Genomic DNA, 27257 nt, shown 5'->3' with positions numbered 1-27257 from the left:
TACTTGTTTCTATTGTGAAAATGTGATTTTTAATTTTGATAATTAGTAAGTGCTTGTTTACATTTTTTTGTGTGTTTTGAACATTTATTTTCTGAATGACTCTTTAGTGGTGCTTTCTTCGTTGCGTATTTCGTACGGCATTGACACAGTAAGTCCGATTTGTTTTGCTGACCGAGAACAGTTTCCTTTTTCCATGACTCTTATTATCGCCTGAGTATTCTGATGTAGCTCCTGGCTTACTTTGGTGTGCACTCCCTTTTGCATTTTGCTGCTTGCTAACCATGCCTCCAGCATATTGGCAGGGTGCTGTCTGGGGGTGTCTTTCGGTGGGAACGTGTAAGGCTGTAGCGAGCGTGGTGATATTGTCGCGTCCTGCACGTCATTGTTGTACATGCTGTCCAAGGGCTCGGTAGCACTTACAGGACTGCGGTGTTGTTGCTGCTGTTGTTGTGTGGGGTTGGGGGAAGTTACAGTCGCCACCTCGAGCTTAACTGCACCTTGTTGGAGTGCTACGGTCATAGGTGTCATGGCCAGTTGGAGGGCTAATCCATCATTGCTATGTATTGCTGCCGTGCGTTTCTTGTCATCTTCTGTCGCGGGTAGTAGCAGCGGGAATACAACAAGACCACGTTTTTGAAGAGAGTCAATGAGTTTCATCATGCTGTGCATTTCCTTGTCAACCTTCCGACCACCACTGGCCGGGGTACTCGTCCGAGCAGCAGTTTCTGCTGCGCCGCCGATGTGCGGAAGGCGAGTTAACCTTTGGTTGCCACCTTGCTGGTCCCGTATTGAGGGCCCTCGCGGACTTGACATGCTTCGTCCTGAAGCAGCAGCAGGATGGTAAAGTTCAGCTGCTCTTTTTCTTCTTCTACGTTCAATATTTTCAAGCACGAGCTCGTCATCCGCAGCACAGAGGCCAAGGTGCAGCAAGCTAACATCATCTGCAAGGATGGTGGTGAGGATATGTGACCGTGTGATGCGGAGTGCAGCTGCTTGATTCCGTTGTATCGTGGCGTCTGTGATAACTGGTTTGACCGACGGGTCTTGCTGCTTTGTATTTGTGCGCACGTTGTCACGCAGTTTCACAAAGTCTGGGGAGACAAGAAGAAGCTGAGGAACTCTTTGGAAGGTACTCATGCCATCAACGAGCCGAACGGTGTGGCAAAACTCACGGGGGTTGGGGCGGTAGGTTGGTGGAACACATCCGTATTCTTGTAGTACCGACACCATCATCCCCCGGGCATAATCAAAAGCTGTCAGCCCATGTTTATTTGTGCGCAGCATGCTTCGCAAGAACACGGCAGGATATCTAGAGTCACTGTCTACTGTGTCTCCACAGGTCCCCCTCTCGCTGCTCACCGGGAAGTTCGGCGGAACGGTAGACGGCTGGTCGTATTGGTAGCAGGCGAAGAAGCAGTGCGCCGCGGCGAGGAAGTACCGTGCCAATTGTATCTGGTGGTTCTGCACCAGAAGATGCAGAATCGTATCACCGTGTGTGGGCGTGGTGTAGTTAAGTGTGATATGTTCACCTTCGCCAGAGGACCAGTGATTCATTGGGCGCGAGGCCGCGAGGAACATGTGTATCGCGGATGCACTGAGGGGAGCCCGATTGTCCATGAGGTGCAGGAGGGTCTCTATCATTCTCATTGACGGATATGGTGCGTGCAGCAGTAAGGTGGTATGAAGAGCCCAATCACAGAGATAGTACGCGAAGTAACGTGGCTGCTCCCGCACCTCAGGGGTTATCGAGAAAAGCCTCATACCTCTCGAGGGCGAAGTGAAACTAGTTCCGCCCGTTCCCGGCCCCCCCTCCAGTGACAGTCTCCGTTTCGATGGCGATGACTTCGGCTTTCCATCTGCACCGCTACGCCACGAATCGGGTGCTGATGAGGCTGGAGTGACGTTAAACGATTTGCCGGTGCCCGCACTACGGCGCCTCGTAGCGCCACCGTGCTGTCTTCCCCGAGATAGCTTCATCGTCGTGTTTGATGATTCTTTTGAGACGGATTGTTTGTGCATGGACACCGGACGGGCGGCCGCGCCTACACCCCACGTCACTGCCCCAACTGCCTTTCGCTGATGAACAGCAGATATCACATCCCAGCTGTGGAGAGTCCCTTCCTTTGTGGTGTCACCGGCTTCTTGACTATTACCCGCCGCCGTTCCACTGTTGGATCCCTTCAATTGTCCACCCTCGCTTTGCTTCTTCTCACTCGGCGAAGCATCGCCTGCCTTATCTAAGCCCTTGTGGGGGCTTAAGGTGTTTTGGGGCCTTTCGTTACTCCCTAGGAACGCGATGGAAGGTAGACTGATCGAGCGCCGACGAGGCTGAGTTGCATCCTGCTGTGCATTGTGTTCATTTGCAGCATAGTCATCAGGCATGCCAGTATCCGTGTCGATGCGGTCATAACGGTCATAGGTCACATACCGCCCCGCTTCTGGAATGCGTTCAAGGTACTTTAGCACGTTAACGCTCCCTGCAGTCACCGCAATCACTGGAAGGTGGTTCTTTTCCATCAAACAACGCCACTCGAACTTTAGACAGTGGCAAAGATCAGCTGGAAGCATATTTATAAGTGCACTAAGTAGAGCACAGTTGTCAAAGCGCACTGCCAGTTCGAGCACTTCGTGAAAGTGTGAGGCCATCTCCGAAAGAAAACTTTGCCGAACTGCAGGAAGGTTCTTATAGCTTTGTGTACCAGAGGTAAGATGCACCGGTGCCACAGCACATACAGCTGCTGTAGCAATTTGTTTGATGTACTGCTCTGTCCCGTTGATTATCGTTCTCCAGTTTGACGGCTGCTGCAACACACTCCCTCTTGCTATTCTCTCGGTACTTTGTTCCGTGGGCGTGACGCTCGCCAGTGAAGTGCCGGGCAAAAGGTCATCGGGGGACGTCTCTGGAAATGATGGCATTGATTTCAAGAGGTATATGGGAATCGCGGAGGCACACGGTAGTAGTATACTGAGAAGTGTGTTCCACTTGCCATTCCTCAATACTTCCTCTTCCAGTCGTCCAACAAACTGGGCATAGAATACGCTGCACCAAAAAGTACTTGAAACCATAGGCTTGATAAGAATACGTTTCATAGCATTAGTGTACAGAACTGCTACACGCAGGGCAACCATCGGGTGCAAGTTAGGGTACACCATTCCCAGGAATGACACCCTTATGCTACTCGGCAGGTGACGTAGAACTGCAAACAAAGCCTCCATATCTTCTTCGGTGTAATACAAACAATTGCAGAGCGACATCCAACAATTAAATATGCGCAATTCGTTCTGGAGTCCCTCATTGCAAGGGCTACTCATTCGTGCGGGGCTCCTGTCGCCTCCGCTTAGCGTCCCCCACCCTAAGACCTTGGTCGAGCTTTTCGACGGCGAACTAAGCACAACCGTTGTTGTGTCACTCCCCGCTTGTTGGCACCCCTGTATTACAATGTGTCGAACAGCCGGATTACAACTGAGCCGCGCGGCTAGTGTTAGGGCGGTTTGCCCATTGCACTCGTAATGCAGATTGTTGAAACTGAATGTTCGCAGGAGCTGATCCACAACTCCAAGAAGAATCCGAACGCCCGGGATTGTAAGGGGGTCGCGGTAAGGCGTGCTGCCTGATTCAACGGTGGGGTGCGTCTGAGGGGTGTCGTAGAGTAACGCCCCGGCAGAATCTGGTGAGGGTGTAGGAGCATCGGTCTTACCCTCCCATAGGAACAGATTACGCAACCCACATTCCAAAACATACAGATCCGATGCTCGGCGTAGCAGGTACATCAAAAGCGTTTCCCCCGTCTTAGAATTAATGACATCCGTTGAAAGGACATGCGGATATTCAGTTATGAACTTAGCAAGGAGCTGTGGGTTATTTTCCGCACATGCAAAAATGAGCGAGGCGTAGTATTCACTCGACCTTTGACCACGACGCCTACCAACACGTCGCCGTACGTACCCGAAGGACGCAAGAGCTTCACCGGGTTTGCGACGCATAGTCAAGACTAAACTTAGAGAACTGTTCATGGTCGCAGTTTCTGATACCATCGAAGCTGACGGTTCGGTCAGAAAATCTTCAGATCTCCCTCCGTCTGCTTCACTGCTACACTCAGTCTGTGGGTGCTGTTCCCTTTCCTCATCCTCCTCTTCCTCCTCCTCGTCCCTGTTCCCGTCGCTGAATGCCGGTTGAGTGAAACTTTCACCAGTTTCACTTGCAATATCCTCTTCGCCCAGTTCCACATGCTCCTCCAGAAAGACTTGCAAGGCGATACCCTTCCCTGGGGACGAACAAACAGCCATCATCCACGCATCATTCCCTAGGGCGTCAAAATTACCCTGCACGGACACCCCATGCCTCAGAAGGAGCCTCAAAACGGTAACGATGGACCCAATTGCTTCATCGGAGAGTGTATCCGTTGGCTTGGACAGAAGTTCCTGGATCGCCGTTCTCTGAAATGGGTCGGCAATCGGTAGTTCTTTATGGTCCAGCATGTCATGTATGCTAAAAGAGTTGTAATCACAAGCAAGAAAGGCGGTTATCACCTCTATGTTAAGGGTGCGTACAGCAAGTCGAAAGGGTGACAGAAGCCATTTCTGCTCGCTGTCTTCGTCGTCACTCCGTGCCCGGGTTGTTGTAGCATTGGATGTGCTTTCGTCTGAGTGGCCAGCGGGAACAAATAGTGGACTCATGTGGCATTCATTAATGAGGTAAGTACAGACGTTGGCCAATGACAATGTTGCGGCTAACTGAAGCACAGTGTAACCAAATGGTGACGTAAGTTCCTCTGTGAGTTTGTCACCACTAAGACCAGACTGCAAAACCATTTGACGCATGTCCTCCACGCAATCTGTAAGAGTTCCACGGGTTCGAACCATGTTTACAAGGTCGCGGCACAGGGGCCGCATGTTCATGAGCTTTTGCTTTGACTCTTCAACCTGCTCCTTGTCCACGTTCTCCGTCAACTCATGAGAGTAGAACAGTTTTCTGATAAAAAGAACTGCATCGATCGGAGCGACGTGCACGCCCCCAAACATGTGAAGAAAGCTGATAATGGAGTCTGTGTATTGCATTGACCAGTGACTCTGTGCTTTCCGTAGGGTCTCAAACGAGATTACATCTAGCATGGCATACAGTTCGTCAATGGCAAACCCTTGCTTCAGAAACTGTATAGTCTTCCGCGTGGTGGGGTTCCGATATCCCTTTGCAAGCAACATTCTCACAAACATACTGCACCGTCTTGGTGCTATTCGGGTCATCTTCGAACGGGCTAAATGCTCATTTGCCACAACCCACCTGGAACGCGAGTCTTCGGTCCTGACGTCCCTTGCGACGGCGCTTGTTGAGCCACGACTCCTTCCTACGCCATACATGCTGGATATGCTGAGCCGGAAAGACATTCTCTGCTTCCTGAAGGAGGGCACAACACGAACACGGCGACCACGCCTCTTGCTGTGACGTTTATTGACATGGAGAGCCACACGTGGCCTTCGGACTTCCTCCGAATTGGGATAGTCTTCACTTAAATCCATCTCCGCACGTTTCGCATTGTAATGATCAAAGAATCTTTTTCGAAAGTCTTCCGTTGCAACATAATTGGGTGAGGAAAGAAGAAATAGTGTCACGTTATCGAGTCCCTCTACGTCACTTTCTGAGATCGCCACACACGTCCCACTCACAATAGCACCTCCGGGGTTTGCCAAGTAATCGGGCACAAGCGATGCAATAAGTTGTGCGGCCTCTTCCTGATGCGCGTGGATGGCCGCGAGAAGTGGTGTGTGTCCCTGGCGGTTGACTGCCAGGACATTTGCAGGACTGGGGCGCTTCGAGAAATCATGGTTTTTGTGGATTCGAGCCACCTCCTCCTCACTGAACTGAGACATAATATACTCGATGACAGAGAGCATTCCCTTCCGCGCTGCGGCGTGTAGAACCGTATCCCCCGATTTGTCAATGGCGTTAATATCCAATACCTCATGACCCCGTCGCAGCTTGTTCTTCGCGTACTCAACTATATCGAGTGCAACCTTTTCGTGACCACTCTCGACCGCTAAGTGTAACGGAGTTGCGAAGCTTGCTTTGTTCTGTACATTCAACTGCGCACCCCCTGCAATGAGGGCACGCACCACCGCCAACTGTCCATTCTCGCAAGCCAAGTGCAAAGCGGTGCATTGGGTTCGGGGGTCCATCGCATCCACATCCAGCATTGCCAGAGGACCTTCATCACCCAGCTCCTCCCCGCCTGGGCGCCGTGCAGTGGGTGCACCAAAGCGCTTTCGCAACGCAGCCCGGTAAGCATTCGCACTTGGCGCGGTTTTGTTCGCTGTTGATTCACAATACCGAAGAAGCTCCAATGCCACTTCCTGACTCTCGAACATTACAGCCAAAAAAAGAGGTGTTGGTCCATCTAGTGTAACATTGGGGTCAGCACCGTTTTCAAGCAGCGGACGCACCAGGGCACTGATGTTTTTCAGTGCACACCAGCAAAGTGGAGGGGCTGAGCCGGCTTGATTGACCGCAACGGGTGAGTGGAAGTCTGGGGTGTCCAAAAGCGCTAACGCAATCTCTTCACTACCGCCCGCGCAGGCGAGCTCTAGACAATTTGATCTCGTGACGCGATCGAACAAGAATGGCGAGGCACCCAATGCAAGCAGCCGCTTTGCGATGTCGGTGTAGCCGACGCGAGAGGAAATCACCAGTGCCGTTTCACCACCGCGAGAAAAGACGTTAAGGGCATGCCGCAAGTACTCTTTGCCAAGCGCGCGGTTGAGGTAAAAAAGCAACAGATGTGCGCAGTTGGTATGTCCCTCGAGAAGTGCGCAGTGAAGTGGTGTATAATGGAAGTATTGTAATGTGCTTGCGGACGTTATTTTGTTGGCGCTATTAGCGGGTATTATGGCAAAGCGTCTATTTAACTTCGGCTGCGAATCTTGCGGAGCCGCCGGTGCTTTGATTGAAAACAGGGCGACCACCTCATGTATTGCCATTCGTTGGAGAAGAACATACAACACCTCTTCGTATCCCAGTGTTGAACATGCAAGTACTGCCATGCGCCGTTGTTGCAACATTATGTGATTACTCGTTTCAAAGTCCAACAACGGGTGGATGACGATCTGATAGGCGGCGATGCGTTGTCGCATGGCAAGCGCGGCACACAGTGGGGCTAACATCGCATCTTCAGGGATGATTGTTATACCACTCGCTACTTTTTCTGATTCGTCACTGCGGCGCCTTAACAGTACTGGAGGAAAGAACAGGAGGTCTTCATTGGGCGTCGGGTTGTTGAGTAGTGCCCGTATCGACGAAGTCCTCACTCTCAGCGCTGTCCCAAGCGATATGCTTTCCCTACCACCTTTCATCAGTTCTTCGTCGTCAAAGGCGTCACTGCACGAACCCCTTTCTGCTCCCGTTAGAAGTCTTACCATCGCGCACTGCATCATATCTCCGTCGAATAATAGCGCATCTTTGGTAATGCCCATTCCCGGGATTAATTCAACCTCTTCTGAGCCCCCCAGGGGTTTAATATCCTGCAACGAGCTGCTGCGGGTGGTCGACTCGATTTCTACTGCGCCAGGTTCCAACAACTCCATGTGGTGCGAAAGTAGTAAGTGTCTGTCAAAAACGAAACGGACGACCGTGGAATCACTCTGATTCACACCTTGGAGGATCGACTTCATTTCCTCGGAAACCTGCAAGCTCACCGCTGGTCGGAGTCCTGTTGCTGAAGGAAGTGCTGTGAAAACTGTCCCAAGACTTACCCCATTAACAGTGTAGGATGCTGATCGTGTTGTCATGTCAACGTGGCACCCAATAACAATTGATTGCGACTTGTATACCGGTACACCTGCCAACCTAAAGACATTGCGAATTACACGAGGTATGTCGTCAGAATCGTCCTCTTCGGTCGCGCTCTCTTCATTTCCTTCTCCGACTAATTTCACAAAAGGGACGACGGTCTCACTTGGCTGTCGGGGTTTTTCCAAGGAAAAGCCTTCGGAACTGAAGGTTCCTAATCCGGAATACACCCACGATGTTCTGCTCTCTCCGAAGGAGATGGCATCATCCGATACAGAACCATTCTCATCCGCGCCATCGGGAGTCCGGTTCCAGCTTTGAAAGTACATCCGAATCAATGAAACCGATTGCATTTCTCCACCATCATTAGCTACCTCGATGGTGTTGGTGCACCCCACTGCGTGTTTCATGGGTCGCAGAATAACTTCCTCTGTGAGCTCGTCCAACCTATGTCTGTGTACGACGTCGAACGAGATACCTATAGAAGAGGTGTCACTGCCAAGCGGCTGGTTTGAGGAGTAACCGTCAGCAGCCGCCACGCACTCCTCAGAACACCAACCAACGTAAGCCGTACACCGCTGTTGAGAAGGTAGACCTTCACTTGTCGCATTTTCCGAGGCTGCGGCTGTGTACTCAAACGGTGAAGGGCTCAGGGGCACATCGTTAATCAAGAAGAATAACGAGATGTGCACTTCATAGTAAAACCGAGTGCCATGTGAGTCTATTAAAGTTTGCATTTGATCTCGTTGCATCCGCACATCCTGTGGCTCGTTAGGGACGTGCTCATTCCACTTGGTCATCCGCCGTGCTGGGAGCCGCACCACGTGCGCATTGACTGTAGACGTGTCCCCAACAAGCAGCAGATGTGCTCCAGTTGTCTCAAGAGGTGTGTAACCCCACGGATCTACACGACGTAACATCGGTGTGCTGGTAGCAGGGAGAACGGCGCACTTTGGGGCGGACATCGGCAGGCGATCAAATTTCCTTCTCGAAAGCAGTGACGAGAACGTTGGGTCCCCGGAAGTAAGTTTGTTCAGAAGGGAGGGAGTAAAACTGACGCTGAGACTGACGTCCATCCCGTGCCCCTTTTCCCACCCCTCTGCTGCACTGTCCCTCCCTCCTCTACTTGCACTGCTGCGAGGTTTTGGGGTTGATGTATTCCTTTTCCATAGGAGGCGGTTATTTAAGAAGTGTCGCAGACTGGCGCCCAACCCGCCGGTGAGAAGCGAGCTGTCCCACTCCTCCCATTTTTGTGTCAGGGTGATTTGTGCCATTTCGATAACATCTTCTTCTGCGCCCTCCGTACTTAGGTGATCACGACTGCTGCGTGACAGCGAGCTTAGATATTTCTTTACATTGTTCGTTGTTTCGTGTACGTACGTCTTATAGTAGTTACACTTGTTGTTGGGATTTAAGAATAGCCAGACATTGAGGGCATTAGTGTTGTAGAACCCAACTGATATAATACGCCGTATAACTTCCACCTGCGCGGTTATTACAGCAGAGAAAAGAATAATGGCTTCTTCATCCTTGTCCCGAAGAGCGCGCGTGCACGTCGCTGAGGTGGAAAGAACGAGCGACGCAAAGGCATCAATACGACCTTCAGAAACGGACTCCAAAACGACGTGTGATATATCCGGAAGGGGTTGGGCACGCCGCGACTGCGGGTACGCATCGCAGACCTTCGCGAGCCGGACTGTAGTTGTCACGAGGTGCTCGCGCGGCACAAGCTCTACTAATTGGGCCATTGTCAGGGGATCCACCACTGTGTTAATATACCACTGGACAAATTTGTCACCAATGATATTACCCTTTTCAATTTTTAGCGCCAGTACGCGGACGGAGAAGGGTAGTATAATTTCCTTCCGTAAACGTGAGTGGACATCTGACGCTAAGAGCGGTGGCACAAAGCGAAGTTCCTGTTCTTTTCTGATCAGTGGTTGCAGTGCACGCATGCGCATTAGTGTAACTGCTTTACCCCCACCAGCGGCGGCGGCGTCCCTATATATTTCCTCAATTTTCGTATCTTCGGGGCTCAACAATTTACTTCGCCGGCTGGTGTCCTCGTCCGCCCCGCGCACATTGTAAGCGCGTTCTTCTGACTCGACTGTGGTCAACAGCTGCACTAACTGCGTGTGGCGCGAAGTCAAAAATTCTAGCTCCTTCGAATATCGTTTGATGGGCGCCCTCCGCTTTGACTCCCGCAATCTCCGGTGAAATTTGTCTTTCTTGTGCATGTTGTAATCCTCATCAATTCCCGTTCCACGTTCGAGGCTCTCGTAATACTCGCGCAACATGGACTCATCACGGCGCAGCACACTTATGCGGTCGTTAAGCCGACAGAGTAGCCAACTAAGTATTTCATTTGCTTGCTTCAGCACCCCCTGGTAGTGCACTAACTCATCCTGTATGAGGGCCAATTGCCTTTTTGAGAATCCCTTTCCACCTTTCTTTTTCAGCCATGAGTCCGGTCTGCTTTGTACAAGATCCCTGATGCCATTAAGGTGAAGTTCTAATTCCTCATCGCTGCAGCTGAGCACATCTAGCTCACCCAGCGAGATAATATGGGGCTCCGAATCCAACACCGGCGAACTACCGTCTTGCTTCCCCTTCTCCTGTGTGGAGCAACTGACCCTGGCATCCCACAGCAGTGTCACAGGGGGTCGGAGTGCGGCAGCACTTGTCATAGGTTTGGGTGAGAAACCGCAGCTGAAATTGTGAATGAGTGAGGTGGAATGGTGAAGTGATCTATGTTTCTTCCCTTTTCTCTCCGTTTACTCCCACCCCAACGTCTATCTAGTTTTGTACTTGTTATGTGGTTACTAACGTATTTATACGGTTAGGTGCGAAGGGCTGCGGGGCTCCTGTGACAAAGAACAAAGCAGCCCTGCACTTCGTTACAGCACTTTCCTCGCTATTGCACTGTTCTGTATGCCTACTACTGGCAACCAGATACACACAAGCACACGAATTAAAAAGGTGAAATGAGTGGGAGAAAGACGGAAGTAAAACAAAAGACAGTAGGACGGTCTACACTCAGTGCAGCCACAGGCTTCGTTCTGCCTTAAACCAGAACATTTGAGTCGTCACCGCGCAGTAATGCGAGATATTCCAAACTCGTCACCCCTTAATGCGCTCCCAGAGACATCACGGGTCTCCGCCAGTGGAACACGGAAGGAAAAGAAAGTACGGATAGGGTGTGGTGTCATAGAAGTGCCCCTCCCCACACACACACTGCGGCAAACAATCCCCCACCTTCTCTTTAAGTAAACAGGCAAAAACGGGGCAGACGTAGAGGCAACAGAAATAGTGAGGGCGTAACAGCGACAGTGAAGGTAGGAAAGGAGCAAGAGGAAACGACGGGTGACCGTCGGAGTTATATTATATGAGAGCTGCCACGTTTCCCCGCCTCCGCGAGGTTGCAACTAACAGCGGCACTAACAAAAACCCTTCAGAACCATATCTTTCTTCGCAACCCCCGTCAGTTTCCCCCCTTTCTTGAGATATGTGCAGACATGAAGGGCTCGTACACCGCCCTTTCTTTCCCCTCCCGTTTTTGCATTCGCTCATCCTTCTCTATTTTCACCCATGACTATTTCGTCTTTGCTTGTTCTCCGGATTACTCCTTCTCCCCTCAAACACAACAGAGAAAAAAGGGAAAGGAAACGCTAGTTGGGAGTTTGCTGCGTAATCTCCATCACTGATTGAGAGAGTGCCATAACCTTTTTTTTCCAGTGCGACACGTGCTCAGCCAGCTCCTTTACCTCCTGCAGGCTCAAAACTCGCGGCTCCACCCACGTAATATGCACTTCCTCCGAAAGGCCGTCGATCTTGCCGATGATAATTCCCTGGGCCAGCGCCGCAAGAAGAAGTGGTTCCACACGCTTTAGGGGCACTGCGCACCGCCGTGCAATCAGGTCAAAGGCGAAGGTTCGTTCATTGAATGGTGTGTAGAAGACAAGATGCAGAAGCGCCATCAGTCGCACTTTGTGCACGACAGATGCGAGTGCACGAGTCAGTACGGGGTTCGACTCAATGTGGCTGCGGTGCGTCTCAGCATACTGCTCGAATTCCTCAACCTTCCCGTCGTTGCAGATACGAAGCCACTCGAGGATCCAGAGGTGCTCAGCGCTCGCGGCTAACCGTTCGGTAAAACACTGATAATTGAGAAACTTCCCAAAGTTGTGTATTTCCTCCGACAGAAGCGCTGCTATGGCTGTATCATAGGCAAGTGTCATCATATCACTCTCAAGAATGGCCATCTCAGCGCGCTCCGCACTCTTTACGGTTTCGAAAGCGTTCTTGTAGTATTGTGTATACTGCCGCCGCATCTTGTAATCCTTTCCCCTGGCTTGACAGTGAAGCGCCGTGAGGACAGGGTCCACTTCATGCATCTGCTTCGAGTGAATAAAATTTTCCACAGAATCAAGAATGTTGTGTGCTTCTTGCGCAGCCGCCTCCAGCGGAATGATATGATCACAGCCGTTCTGCCTATCGAGGAGCAAAAGCGCACGGATACAGCGGGCCGCATTCCCCCCCTGTTCAGAGGGGTTTATTGATAATGAAGTTACTGCGTTATCAACGAGTTCTAGCGCCATTTGCAATGAAACATTTGGACTAAAACAGACTGTATGCAGTAACTTTACGTACGCTACAGGCGACATTTCCATGCGTACTGTTCTCAGCACATTTTCATGCAGTTCGTAAGCTGATTTGAGAACGATGGGATCGTGCACGGCCTGCAGCAGGCTGTCTGTCATTTCACACCACTGAGCGCCAGCTAATTCTTCTCTCGCCCGCTCCAATATTTCCGCCGTCCCATAGCTTCCCGCCTGCCTGAGGGTAATAATAATCCCATCCAGGTACTGCAGCGTCCGCTCCTCCATATTTGTCGTGGACTTTTGCGCTATATGGGCCTGCAAAACAAGTGTCGTCGTGCTCTCTGCTCCTCCGTTTTTTTTTGTTGAAGCACTTCTCTCGGTTTTTCCTTCTCTACCTTCCCCCTTCAGTTGGTTCAGGCACCGAGTACTTAGTTATCAAATTTCTCCTTTTTTTTCTTTCTGATTGTGACCGCCCTTTCTCCCTTTTGCTTTGTTTCTTCTCTCTTTCGACGAAATCCACACACGCAGCCAAACATAATGTTAAGTAAACAAATTGAAGGTGTGAAGAGCGAGTAGTGACACGCAACGTTAGCGTCAGCGGGGACGCAACCCGCACGGAACCCACACGAGCAAAAATGTACCACTCACACTTCAAACTTGTTTGCCCTCCTTTCTTTCTTCCCCTGATCGACAGAAGTTACATTTTCTCCTTTTTCATATCAGCACCAATCACGCTGAAGGCGCACACCCCACCGCCCCACTAGTTTTAACCCAATCACATGGCAAAAGAAGGAAGGAGCTGGAAAAACAAAAAGCCAAATATGGTAAACAGCACCATAAATCAATATAAAAAAAACCAATACATATATTTATCGCATAAACGTTTAACTATACAAACGTAATATATTCCCTTAAAATTTCCGGTAAATTGAACAACGTGGTGATTCCACTCGACTAATTGCCTGCGACCAGCCTTATACTCGCCTGGACGAGAAACCAAGTGGCCACCCCAGCCTCACGAAGACTGAGTTGTTAATTAACTTTGTCCTGTCTGGGACGCAGCGACCAAATGTTGCTGCCCTGCAGCCCTTTTATTTTTTTTCTTTGCTGTGATGGGGAGCAACGGAAAAGAAAAAGGGGAATGAAGAAAATAAACAAGTCTATGTCAAAAACAAAAAAAAAAGAAGATGAAAGCATAACAAAATAAAATTAGGCGGTTGACTCCCATAGAGTCTTTATGTTTACAGGAAAGGAGGAAAATCCTTACACCCAGTTGGAAAGGCTGTTGAGCTTTCCAGAAGGACGTTTGTAAGGAAACGCTAGGAAACAGCAATGCCGCTACGATCCAAACCCAAAAGCACAAACGCGCGGAGTACGCAGAGTGCATTTGTGGATTAAAGGGACGTAAAAGTTGCTGCTTCCACAAAAGCGAAGCAGACTGAACCAAAAATTATCCGCAGATGCTGTCGCTCCGCCTATGCTTCAAAAGTCCAAACACCTTAGTGGGGAAGCTGACTTCGCATTGCGCTCTATTCACCTACTACACATGAGGGTGGATGATGTTGACAATTCTCGTGCCGTACGACAGTACAGAGCTGCAGTCCAACTTAAAATTTGTCGTTCGGTTCCCAAAAACTAAATATCGACCACTTCCCCCCTCAGCTATTTCACGGCTGCGCGTCGCTACCGAACCCGTAATTTGTGAGAAACTTCTGCGTTGCCTCTATGAAGAACCACATGAGCACCACCTGCGGGACACAGCGCATTATCTCTACGCTCGCCCCACCGTATAACCCTCGGATGCCCTCGTAGCGGTATACATGCCACAAACATTCGCGAACGCCCCGGTGCACAATTCCACTCTTTCCTTGACCAGACATGCCAATCCGCCGCTTTGCCACGTCGAGGGGGAAACAGACTGCAATAGACGCCACGGCAGCTGTCGCCCCGCCAATGGTTGTGGATATAGCATTCTTATAAGATGGATGATCTTTAAGGAAATCTTTCTCCATCAGCTTATACTTGATCGTTTCGTAAGTAGCAAAGTTGATAAGAATGTCCGGCACTCGCTGCAGCAGGGATGCCCCGAGCCCACGGTAAAAGTTCTTCATGGAGTTCGTCTCGGCGTGAATGATGCGTATCGTACCCATGATACTTTTGAATTGCTTCTCTCCTGACATAAGGCGCAGGCGAACCACCTCGCCTGGGTACACGGCAACTCCCGCGATAGTAGCAGATATACCCCCCGCACCACACTTCATTAGAAACAACTCGGCGGTCTCCACGTGCCTGCTCGCGTTCCGAATGTCTCCGTCATCCCCTTTGGGTGGCCGCACATATCTTTCAGAGAGGTCTTGGAAAAGGAACTTCAACCTGCTATATGTGACAAACTGCATACCAGAGTACGGCACCCGAATAATCATCGATGTTAAATTCCCCCTCCAAAAGCCCCTCCACCCTTCATTTCTTTTGATGTGACTGACGAGTTGAAATGTATTGAGATTCCTATGTTCTCCCAGCTGCTGAAGTATGACGATACGTTGAAACGGGGCAAGCAAGGATTTAGCGGCTGCCGAACCCAGTCCTCCTGCCACCACATCCACGAGCGGTGCATGTTTTTTTTCCGCCGCCGAAGACATGAAGAAAATATCAGAATATTACGAATAATAATATTATGGGTGTGTGTACTTGTTATGTCCCTGCAGAATTTTCTCCTTATCTTTCTTCCTAATATCCGCGCTTCTCGGACAGATGCTCTATTGGCTTCCTCGTGCGGGAGCCTTTTTTTTCTTTTAAAAAATTCTTTTGTTAAGTATCGTCCCCAGCAATGGGGCACTGCTTTCGGATAGCGATGGCGGCAGAAGCCTCAAGCGGGACAAATAGCACCGACTGGGTGCGGAAAGGACCCTCAGCCGCTTCCACACCTTATGTTCCAAACTATGAATGTCCACGTAACAACACCGACCCCCCTTTTTTTTTGCTTTATCTTGTTGCCTAAGGGATGTGAAAAAAAAAAAATGGGAAGGATACTTTAGGTAACCTTGAAGAACAATGAAATACTTAAACAAGGTTGCCTTCATACGTTGGGCGAAACGCGATTTCTTTCTTCCTCTTCCTCTCCCCCAAAATGTAACACCAAAAAAACGACGGTAGAATCACCGCATCGCAAACAGCAGCGATTTCACCGTTAACTAAGGTTCTGTAGACCCTTGCTCATGACATAGTGTCTGCGTTATATAGGCATCTCACACCAGGTCAGGTAACTGTATATACTCTTACCTTTACTTCATTTTCCCTCCCTCGCAGTGCATGACCCTCCAGTTTTACCCAATTAACCTCGGCCAGAAAACACGCCTACACGAAACTGGTATGCCAAGCATCAACCGCTATAAGGGAAGAGGCACAACCCCACTCGACAGTAACTTAGCACCGCTTTTGAGATGCGCTGAACACTGCTGAAAGTCTGGTGTGACTGTACCTTAAGCCGCCATGGACAGGTCGCTCTCTCTCTTTTTCACCCTACGGGTTCCGCGGGTGCAGCAATCAACATCGCACGCTCTTCCCTTGTTGAAGCACCTTGAATGGCACAGAAAGGTGAAAGGTAGAAGAGAGGCGCCGTTGGAGAGTGAAATTGAACTTACAAAACAAGTACAGCTCAAAAGCGGATACAAGATCCGCAGCATATGCACAACAAAGGTCCGGTATTCCCCTCTACCCCACTAGTTCCACCAACCTGCTACAGGAGGTAGTAATGCACACTAAAAGAAAGAGAGTGACATCCACACACACGCACAATGGAGGTGAAAGAGGGTTATGGGAGCGAAACGAACTGAAGCTACCTCTGACACGAAACGTGTGACGAGTCACGTCCTCCTGAGTTGCCACATGGGGCACTCGCATTTTCTATTTTGACATGACATGGCAACCCCAAGCCCGTCTTCCCCCCCCCTCATTAGACCGGCCACCCATATGTTATTATCGTAACCAGACGGGTGTTTCCCTTCCGGAGTCTTCCCCCTCAACCACCTCGTCTGGTATTGTCGAGACGTCATCACCTGCCGATGGCGATTTGTCAGGAGCCCGTTCCTCTTCCTGGTTGGACATGCGACCGTCCTCCTTGCGGATTGAAGTGGATAGTGGAGAAGAGGCAGACGACCGCTCGGAGGCTCCTGACAAAGCTGATGACGATCGCGCCGACGGTCTTGCTTGCTCCACTGAGGATGGAGATGTCGCCGACGACAGTTGCGATGAGGGGCTGGTGTACTGTTGTGACCGCCCGGTCGACTGCTCGGAAAGCGGTGTCGTGTACCGTTCCGAAGGTTCATCCGCTTCCTGTTTCGCAGGCTTGTGACCCTTTTGGTTTGGTGTGGTATGAATGTTGCTGTTGGAGCTCTTATCCATACTACCGGTACTTAGGGTACGGCTTTCGTCCGCTTCACCTGAACTGCTGGCGACGGAGCCGGGAGCTTCGCAATTATGGATTTCCGATCCACCGTTACCAACGGCTGATTTGACCTCCCTTTCTGTTTCTTTTTCGGGCTTGCGCTCCTTCGCTGCATCCTTCGAGCCTGATTTTGCTCCATTGTCCTGTGGAATGTTCTTCACCGCGGTTCGACTATGCGTGCTTTCTTCAACGGTTGACGTCGTGCTCTCATTCTTGTAGGATGTAATGAACGTTGGTGGCACCTTCCTTACAGATGGCAGTAGGGTCCGATCCGCTCCCCCCAATCCTTTCCCTTTCTTGGGAGACCCCTGCCGTCCGGTGGCATCCCTCCCAGGGCTCCACGAATCGGATGAATGCCACGTGTTGAGGGGGTTCGAGGATCCTGTGGCATCGCTTAGCATCGGCAGCCTCGACCTTCGGATAGAAGCACCTGGTGCCCCAAGGAATGCCTTCGACGGGGACTGACCTGCCGCAAAATGCCGACTGCCATCAGGGCTTGACGAATGCTCGTAGCTCACCATCCGCCCACCTACCCCCTCCATGTTGCTTATACTACGTCTCCGAATCTTTGGATCGTTGGGGAACAACACGCTAACCTTTTCTACAAGTTCCGCGATTCGCGCGTCCATTCGACTTACCCTACTCGCTAGTTTCTCCGCCTCAGCATCAAGCTTCGCCTTTCCCGGGAACTTGACACCACTCAAGTCTTCGTCATTGTTCATTTCAGCCGTAACTGTCAAGGGTACCTGAGAACCCCCAGCAATTATGATGGCAGTATTGAGTCTATGAATAAGTTTTCGATTACCTTCAACCATCTTTTGCAACTCACGATATTCCTCAGGTTTCATATCCGTTAATTTTTCCTGCCTCATGTGACTCTCAAGTGACTTAATCTTATCACTAAGTTTTGACGAGGTGCCGCGCGCTGTGCTGATTTTTTCAAGTAGTTCATCCACCTTACCTTGAAGTGTAAGGCGAGCATACATGCCCTCCTTTCGCTGCCGATTGCTTTTATCATCATCATCCGCTGTTCGTTCCTTCACCATCCGTGAAATCACCAGTGATGCGTGCCGCCTTTCGGATGCAACCCTACGCCTCCGCTCTTTGGCCTCGGCAAGCTTTTCTTTTGCGCGTCGCAGCTCCCTATTGGCACTATCCACAAGCAGGTCGATATTTATTTCTCCTGTTTCCCAAATTTGAACAAGCTGCAGCAGGTGCTCGTGCTCTCGCCGTAGAGACTCCACATCCACGTACTTCAAGTTTTGTTCAGACCTCTTAAGCGCGCGCCTAGGGGTTCTTTTTCGAATAAGTGCCTTTATGTTTTGACGAACTCTCATAAGCTCACTTTTTACCCTTGCGATATTTCTCCTTAATGATGTGGGGGAAGTCCCTCCGCTGCGGTTCTGCTCTTCACCTGAGGGTGCTGAGGGCGACTTGTAAGCCTTACGCAACCTCCCTGCGGCGGAGAGACCAAATGCCCCGGCTCTCGCCCTGGCCTCAGGCTTCCCCAGATACACCGTTCGCGGCGAGTAGTGTCTGCTACCGAGCGATTTGTTTCCTGCCCTCAATGGACCACGGTACAGACTAGCATTAGCGGTTTTCCATACGCAAGGACCGCTACCGGCCTCGCCATTCCCGTACTCCTTATTCGTTCCTGTGACTTTGGGTAACAAAGGATGGGGAAAACATCCGGCACAAGAATCCTTCGTCATCGCTTTGTTGCTCATTTCATCCGCACATTCTTCACCCTTGTTCTGCTTCCGTACCTTAAGTCCATCTTTGGTCCCTATTGTTAGTGCTGTTGACACACCACTAGTTGAGCGATAAACAGATTCAACAACCTTTCCACTACCAATCTTTCTTTTTCTACTACCGCCAGAGCCACTAGAACGGGTGGAGAAAGACGTCGACGAATCTTCCTCAGAGCCTTCTTCACCTTCTAAAGATGTCAAAGACTCATTACTACTCGACGTGCCTTCACCGCTTCCATCCCTTGACGAAGAAAAATGCTCTCCGTTCCTCCGCCCCACCGAAGAAATGGATTTACGACTCGAAGACAGCTTGCCTGAATATCTATTCCTAGGTTCCGAAGACAGTGAAGAGGCACTAGACATCGAGGATGAAACCGCCTTTTCCTTCTGCTTTTCAGATTCCTTACTTGACATTTGAGATGATGGGCGTGATTCCTCCTGCTTTTCAGATTCCTTAGTTGACATTTGAGATGATTCATCTCGTGTTGCAGATGATGGGCGTGATTCCTCCTGCTTTTCAGATTCCTTAGTTGAAATTTGAGATGATTCATCTGGCGATTCCGAATATACGCGTGATTCCTCCTGCTTTTCAGATTCCTTAGTTGAAATTTGAGATGATTCATCTCGTGTTGCAGATGATGGGCGTGATTCCTCCTGCTTCTCTGATTCCTTAGTTGGCTCTTGAGATGATTCATCTCGTGTTGCAGATGATGGGCGTGATTCCTCCTGCTTTTCAGATTCCTTAGTTGGCTCTTGAGATATTTCATCTGGCGATTCCGAATATACGCGTGATTCCTCCTGCTTTTCAGATTCCTTAGTTGGCTCTTGAGATATTTCATCTGGCGATTCCGAATATACGCGTGATTCCTCCTGCTTCTCTGATTCCTTAGTTGGCTCTTGAGATATTTCATCTGGCGATTCCGAATATACGCGTGATTCCTCCTGCTTTTCAGATTCCTTAGTTGGCTCTTGAGATATTTCATCTGGCGATTCCGAATATACGCGTGATTCCTCCTGCTTCTCTGATTCCTTAGTTGGCTCTTGAGATATTTCATCTGGCGATTCCGAATATACGCGTGATTCCTCCTGCTTCTCTGATTCCTTAGTTGACATTTGAGATATTTCATCTGGCGATTCCGAATATACGCGTGATTCCTCCTGCTTCTCTGATTCCTTAGTTGACATTTGAGATATTTCATCTGGCGATTCCGAATATACGCGTGATTCCTCCTGCTTTTCAGATTCCTTAGTTGGCTCTTGAGATATTTCATCTGGCGATTCCGAATATACGCGTGATTCCTCCTGCTTTTCAGATTCCTTAGAAATTTGAGATGATTCATCTCGTGTTGCAGATGATGGGCGTGATTCCTCCTGCTTTTCAGATTCCTTAGTTGGCTCTTGAGATATTTCATCTGGCGATTCCGAATATACGCGTGATTCCTCCTGCTTTTCAGATTCCTTAGTTGAAATTTGAGATGATTCATCTCGTGTTGCAGATGATGGGCGTGATTCCTCCTGCTTTTCAGATTCCTTAGTTGAAATTTGAGATGATTCATCTCGTGTTGCAGATGATGGGCGTGATTCCTCCTGCTTTTCAGATTCCTTAGTTGAAATTTGAGATGATTCATCTCGTGTTGCAGATGATGGGCGTGATTCCTCCTGCTTTTCAGATTCCTTAGTTGGCTCTTGAGATATTTCATCTGGCGATTCCGAATATACGCGTGATTCCTCCTGCTTCTCTGATTCCTTAGTTGGCTCTTGAGATATTTCATCTGGCGATTCCGAATATACGCGTGATTCCTCCTGCTTCTCTGATTCCTTAGTTGGCTCTTGAGATATTTCATCTGGCGATTCCGAATATACGCGTGATTCCTTCTGCTTTTCTGATTCCTTAGTTGAAATTTGAGATGATTCATCTCGTGTTGCAGATGATGGGCGTGATTCCTCCTGCTTTTCAGATTCCTTAGTTGGCTCTTGAGATATTTCATCTGGCGATTCCGCTTGCTTTTTTAAGGGTCGTGAAGGTTCTTGTTTCGGTTCTTTCGTGTGGGTAGTGGAAGCGGATGAAGGATCTGTATTTATTTCTGCGCTTACACATTCTACATTACTTAAAGACATTTCGGACAGCAGAGGAGGATTTTCCGATGCCAGCACTTCGACCAGCATAACTTTCGATGAATGTAGGACACCACTGCTATCACCGGTGCTTAACATTTTAGATTCCCTATCATTGGCGGTTGAATGAGAAACTAGACGAATATCCTCCTTGCTCAGATTGTTTTCTATTCGTACCATATGACACCGTGCAGCATAATCCCTCAAAGTCGCAGGACTTACCTTACTCCCAGATACAGAAGATCCGAAATCGAACGAGCGAAATCCGGCAGCACAGGAAATATGAAGAGGAGATTCATCAATATCATTCAAGACAACATGCTCCAAGAGTTCCTGCGAGGTCACATCACAAACAACACGAGAAGGATCCTCATGAGGTGACGACGATTTCGTAGACGCACGAGAGGCTACATGCGGAGTTGCTTCCTTCGGTGACTCCACAGGGAACTGTTGTTTAGCTTCTGACGAAAGCAATTCGTGATTAGATGTAGGTCTAGCCGATGTCTGTGATTGCAACCACGGAAGATCTTGTTGCATTGAACCATCCGATGATTTCTTCGATGATGCACGTGAAGGATCCTCATGAGGTGACGACGATTTCGTAGACGCACGAGAGGCTACACGCGGAGTTGCTTCCTTCGGTGACTCCACAGGGAACTGTTGTTTAGCTTCTGACGAAAGCTCTTCGTGATTGGATGTAGGTCTAGCCGATGTCTGTGATTGCAACCACGGAAGATCTTGTTGCATTGAACCATCCGATGATTTCTTCGATGATGCACGTGAAGGATCCTCATGAGGTGACGACGATTTCGTAGACGCACGAGAGGCTACATGCGGAGTTGCTTCCTTCGGTGACTCCACAGGGAACTGTTGTTTAGCTTCTGACGAAAGCTCTTCGTGATTAGATGTAGGTCTAGCCGATGTCTGTGATTGCAACCACGGAAGATCTTGTTGCATTGAACCATCGGATGATTTCTTCGATGATGCACGTGAAGGATCCTCATGAGGTGACGACGATTTCGTAGACGCACGAGAGGCTACACGCGGAGTTGCTTCCTTCGGTGACTCCACAGGGAACTGTTGTTTAGCTTCTGACGAAAGCTCTTCGTGATTGGATGTAGGTCTAGCCGATGTCTGTGATTGCAACCACGGAAGATCTTGTTGCATTGAACCATCCGATGATTTCTTCGATGATGCACGTGAAGGATCCTCATGAGGTGACGACGATTTCGTAGACGCACGAGAGGCTACATGCGGAGTTGCTTCCTTCGGTGACTCCACAGGGAACTGTTGTTTAGCTTCTGACGAAAGCTCTTCGTGATTAGATGTAGGTCTAGCCGATGTCTGTGATTGCAACCACGGAAGATCTTGTTGCATTGAACCATCCGATGATTTCTTCGATGATGCACGTGAAGGATCCTCATGAGGTGACGACGATTTCGTAGACGCACGAGAGGCTACACGCGGAGTTGCTTCCTTCGGTGACTCCACAGGGAACTGTTGTTTAGCTTCTGACGAAAGCTCTTCGTGATTAGATGTAGGTCTAGCCGATGTCTGTGATTGCAACCACGGAAGATCTTGTTGCATTGAACCATCCGATGATTTCTTCGATGATGCACGTGAAGGATCCTCATGAGGTGACGACGATTTCGTAGACGCACGAGAGGCTACATGCGGAGTTGCTTCCTTCGGTGACTCCACAGGGAACTGTTGTTTAGCTTCTGACGAAAGCTCTTCGTGATTAGATGTAGGTCTAGCCGATGTCTGTGATTGCAACCACGGAAGATCTTGTTGCATTGAACCATCCGATGATTTCTTCGATGATGCACGTGAAGGATCCTCATGAGGTGACGACGATTTCGTAGACGCACGAGAGGCTACACGCGGAGTTGCTTCCTTCGGTGACTCCACAGGGAACTGTTGTTTAGCTTCTGACGAAAGCTCTTCGTGATTGGATGTAGGTCTAGCCGATGTCTGTGATTGCAACCACGGAAGATCTTGTTGCATTGAACCATCCGATGATTTCTTCGATGATGCACGTGAAGGATCCTCATGAGGTGACGACGATTTCGTAGACGCACGAGAGGCTACACGCGGAGTTGCTTCCTTCGGTGACTCCACAGGGAACTGTTGTTTAGCTTCTGACGAAAGCTCTTCGTGATTAGATGTAGGTCTAGCCGATGTCTGTGATTGCAACCACGGAAGATCTTGTTGCATTGAACCATCCGATGATTTCTTCGATGATGCACGTGAAGGATCCTCATGAGGTGACGACGATTTCGTAGACGCACGAGAGGCTACATGCGGAGTTGCTTCCTTCGGTGACTCCACAGGGAACTGTTGTTTAGCTTCTGACGAAAGCTCTTCGTGATTGGATGTAGGTCTAGCCGATGTCTGTGATTGCAACCACGGAAGATCTTGTTGCATTGAACCATCCGATGATTTCTTCGATGATGCACGTGAAGGATCCTCATGAGGTGACGACGATTTCGTAGACGCACGAGAGGCTACATGCGGAGTTGCTTCCTTCGGTGACTCCACAGGGAACTGTTGTTTAGCTTCTGACGAAAGCTCTTCGTGATTGGATGTAGGTCTAGCCGATGTCTGTGATTGCAACCACGGAAGATCTTGTTGCATTGAACCATCCGATGATTTCTTCGATGATGCACGTGAAGGATCCTCATGAGGTGACGACGATTTCGTAGACGCACGAGAGGCTACACGCGGAGTTGCTTCCTTCGGTGACTCCACAGGGAACTGTTGTTTAGCTTCTGACGAAAGCTCTTCGTGATTGGATGTAGGTCTAGCCGATGTCTGTGATTGCAACCACGGAAGATCTTGTTGCATTGAACCATCCGATGATTTCTTCGATGATGCACGTGAAGGATCCTCATGAGGTGACGACGATTTCGTAGACGCACGAGAGGCTACATGCGGAGTTGCTTCCTTCGGTGACTCCACAGGGAACTGTTGTTTAGCTTCTGACGAAAGCTCTTCGTGATTGGATGTAGGTCTAGCCGATGTCTGTGATTGCAACCACGGAAGATCTTGTTGCATTGAACCATCCGATGATTTCTTCGATGATGCACGTGAAGGATCCTCATGAGGTGACGACGATTTCGTAGACGCACGAGAGGCTACATGCGGAGTTGCTTCCTTCGGTGACTCCACAGGGAACTGTTGTTTAGCTTCTGACGAAAGCTCTTCGTGATTGGATGTAGGTCTAGCCGATGTCTGTGATTGCAACCACGGAAGATCTTGTTGCATTGAACCATCGGATGATTTCTTCGATGATGCACGTGAAGGATCCTCATGAGGTGACGACGATTTCGTAGACGCACGAGAGGCTACATGCGGAGTTGCTTCCTTCGGTGACTCCACAGGGAACTGTTGTTTAGCTTCTGACGAAAGCTCTTCGTGATTAGATGTAGGTCTAGCCGATGTCTGTGATTGCAACCACGGAAGATCTTGTTGCATTGAACCATCGGATGATTTCTTCGATGATGCACGTGAAGGATCCTCATGAGGTGACGACGATTTCGTAGACGCACGAGAGGCTACACGCGGAGTTGCTTCCTTCGGTGACTCCACAGGGAACTGTTGTTTAGCTTCTGACGAAAGCTCTTCGTGATTGGATGTAGGTCTAGCCGATGTCTGTGATTGCAACCACGGAAGATCTTGTTGCATTGAACCATCCGATGATTTCTTCGATGATGCACGTGAAGGATCCTCATGAGGTGACGACGATTTCGTAGACGCACGAGAGGCTACATGCGGAGTTGCTTCCTTCGGTGACTCCACAGGGAACTGTTGTTTAGCTTCTGACGAAAGCTCTTCGTGATTGGATGTAGGTCTAGCCGATGTCTGTGATTGCAACCACGGAAGATCTTGTTGCATTGAACCATCCGATGATTTCTTCGATGATGCACGTGAAGGATCCTCATGAGGTGACGACGATTTCGTAGACGCACGAGAGGCTACATGCGGAGTTGCTTCCTTCGGTGACTCCACAGGGAACTGTTGTTTAGCTTCTGACGAAAGCTCTTCGTGATTGGATGTAGGTCTAGCCGATGTCTGTGATTGCAACCACGGAAGATCTTGTTGCATTGAACCATCCGATGATTTCTTCGATGATGCACGTGAAGGACCCTCATGAGGTGACGACGATTTCGTAGACGCACGAGAGGCTACATGCGGAGTTGCTTCCTTCGGTGACTCCACAGGGAACTGTTGTTTAGCTTCTGACGAAAGCTCTTCGTGATTGGATGTAGGTCTAGCCGATGTCTGTGATTGCAACCACGGAAGATCTTGTTGCATTGAACCATCCGATGATTTCTTCGATGATGCACGTGAAGGATCCTCATGAGGTGACGACGATTTCGTAGACGCACGAGAGGCTACACGCGGAGTTGCTTCCTTCGGTGACTCCACAGGGAACTGTTGTTTAGCTTCTGACGAAAGCTCTTCGTGATTAGATGTAGGTCTAGCCGATGTCTGTGATTGCAACCACGGAAGATCTTGTTGCATTGAACCATCCGATGATTTCTTCGATGATGCACGTGAAGGATCCTCATGAGGTGACGACGATTTCGTAGACGCACGAGAGGCTACACGCGGAGTTGCTTCCTTCGGTGACTCCACAGGGAACTGTTGTTTAGCTTCTGACGAAAGCTCTTCGTGATTGGATGTAGGTCTAGCCGATGTCTGTGATTGCAACCACGGAAGATCTTGTTGCATTGAACCATCCGATGATTTCTTCGATGATGCACGTGAAGGATCCTCATGAGGTGACGACGATTTCGTAGACGCACGAGAGGCTACATGCGGAGTTGCTTCCTTCGGTGACTCCACAGGGAACTGTTGTTTAGCTTCTGACGAAAGCTCTTCGTGATTGGATGTAGGTCTAGCCGATGTCTGTGATTGCAACCACGGAAGATCTTGTTGCATTGAACCATCCGATGATTTCTTCGATGATGCACGTGAAGGATCCTCATGAGGTGACGACGATTTCGTAGACGCACGAGAGGCTACATGCGGAGTTGCTTCCTTCGGTGACTCCACAGGGAACTGTTGTTTAGCTTCTGACGAAAGCTCTTCGTGATTGGATGTAGGTCTAGCCGATGTCTGTGATTGCAACCACGGAAGATCTTGTTGCATTGAACCATCCGATGATTTCTTCGATGATGCACGTGAAGGATCCTCATGAGGTGACGACGATTTCGTAGACGCACGAGAGGCTACATGCGGAGTTGCTTCCTTCGGTGACTCCACAGGGAACTGTTGTTTAGCTTCTGACGAAAGCTCTTCGTGATTGGATGTAGGTCTAGCCGATGTCTGTGATTGCAACCACGGAAGATCTTGTTGCATTGAACCATCCGATGATTTCTTCGATGATGCACGTGAAGGATCCTCATGAGGTGACGACGATTTCGTAGACGCACGAGAGGCTACACGCGGAGTTGCTTCCTTCGGTGACTCCACAGGGAACTGTTGTTTAGCTTCTGACGAAAGCTCTTCGTGATTGGATGTAGGTCTAGCCGATGTCTGTGATTGCAACCACGGAAGATCTTGTTGCATTGAACCATCCGATGATTTCTTCGATGATGCACGTGAAGGATCCTCATGAGGTGACGACGATTTCGTAGACGCACGAGAGGCTACACGCGGAGTTGCTTCCTTCGGTGACTCCACAGGGAACTGTTGTTTAGCTTCTGACGAAAGCTCTTCGTGATTAGATGTAAGTCTAGCCGATGTCTGTGATTCCAAGAAAGGGGATGCATTCGTTGATTGTTTTGTGTTGTTGTTTATATATTCTTTTGTTGGAGTCGTGCCGCTCTTGTTTGAGATTGTTGTTGAGTTTGATTCTTTTTTTATTTTTGTTGGTGTACATGGTGTTTCTTCGTTTTCTTTTTTTTCAGGCCCCGGTGACTGCTCAGAGTTTGTTGTTGATTGTGTTTCTGCTGGAGTTACATCGCAGAGTACTATTTCTTCGAAATCGTTTTCGTAATCAATTGAGTCAGCCATATTATGGGACGGCTTGATTTGTGTATGTTGTAGTGTGATGTGGTCTGGTTCTTGCAGGTTTTTGTTTTTATGTTGATGCCGGTGTGGCGATGCCGGGCTACACTAGTAACTTCATAGTTGATGCGTTGTAAAATAGTTAAGGGAAAATACTGTAAAATATTTTTTCTCTGCCATTTATGTTCCGTACTTCATTGTACACGGTCTAATGTTGTGGCGGTGATAGCAGTTATGCATCTCTTTGTTAGGGAGAGGTGTATTTTGTAGTGGTATCGTATATACATATATATGTGCACAAGTGTTTGTCGAGGTAAACGTTGAAAATAATACGAGAAGAGAGGAGATTAACTTTTACACGAAAAAAAAGAACACGGCCACGAAATTTCCCTACATTTTCCCCACCCTGGTCTTTAAGGTACCTTTCCCACTCCCGACTCTCATACCGCGGACACGGTGATAACCTTAAAAGATTGAAATGTGGTTCTATCACTCTTGCGTTGACTTATTCGTCAACGAGCGTTTGTATGTGTGAGATGCATTGTTTG

General features: G+C 49.3%; 4 protein-coding genes across 4 annotated transcripts, besides 1 other annotated feature; all 4 read right to left on the bottom strand.

The window, feature by feature from the left end:
- Positions 1-84: 84 nt before the first annotated feature.
- On the bottom strand, positions 85-10467 carry Tb10.61.0580 (hypothetical protein, conserved; the record flags this gene model as incomplete). The annotated part of the gene is made up of 1 exon (XM_822950.1): positions 85-10467. The coding sequence occupies one exon, from the start codon at positions 10465-10467 to the stop codon at positions 85-87; it is 10383 nt and encodes a 3460-aa protein (XP_828043.1).
- Positions 4121-4150: a microsatellite.
- A 981-nt stretch (positions 10468-11448) lies between the features above and the next one.
- Tb10.61.0600 (proteasome regulatory non-ATP-ase subunit 9) lies at positions 11449-12666 on the bottom strand (the record flags this gene model as incomplete). The annotated part of the gene is made up of 1 exon (XM_822949.1): positions 11449-12666. The coding sequence occupies one exon, from the start codon at positions 12664-12666 to the stop codon at positions 11449-11451; it is 1218 nt and encodes a 405-aa protein (XP_828042.1).
- A 1382-nt stretch (positions 12667-14048) lies between these two features.
- On the bottom strand, positions 14049-15020 carry Tb10.61.0610 (mitochondrial carrier protein, putative; the record flags this gene model as incomplete). Its single annotated transcript, XM_822948.1, has 1 exon — positions 14049-15020. The coding sequence occupies one exon, from the start codon at positions 15018-15020 to the stop codon at positions 14049-14051; it is 972 nt and encodes a 323-aa protein (XP_828041.1).
- A 1336-nt stretch (positions 15021-16356) lies between these two features.
- On the bottom strand, positions 16357-26715 carry Tb10.61.0620 (hypothetical protein, conserved; the record flags this gene model as incomplete). Its single annotated transcript, XM_822947.1, has 1 exon — positions 16357-26715. One exon carries the CDS (start codon positions 26713-26715, stop codon positions 16357-16359), a length of 10359 nt encoding a protein of 3452 aa, XP_828040.1.
- Positions 26716-27257: the final 542 nt, after the last annotated feature.

Source organism: Trypanosoma brucei, chromosome 10 (genome assembly GCF_000002445.2).
Source record: "Trypanosoma brucei brucei TREU927 chromosome 10, whole genome shotgun sequence".
Classification (NCBI taxonomy): Eukaryota; Euglenozoa; class Kinetoplastea; order Trypanosomatida; family Trypanosomatidae; genus Trypanosoma; species Trypanosoma brucei.
This window is presented reverse-complemented; position numbering and strand designations above follow the sequence as displayed.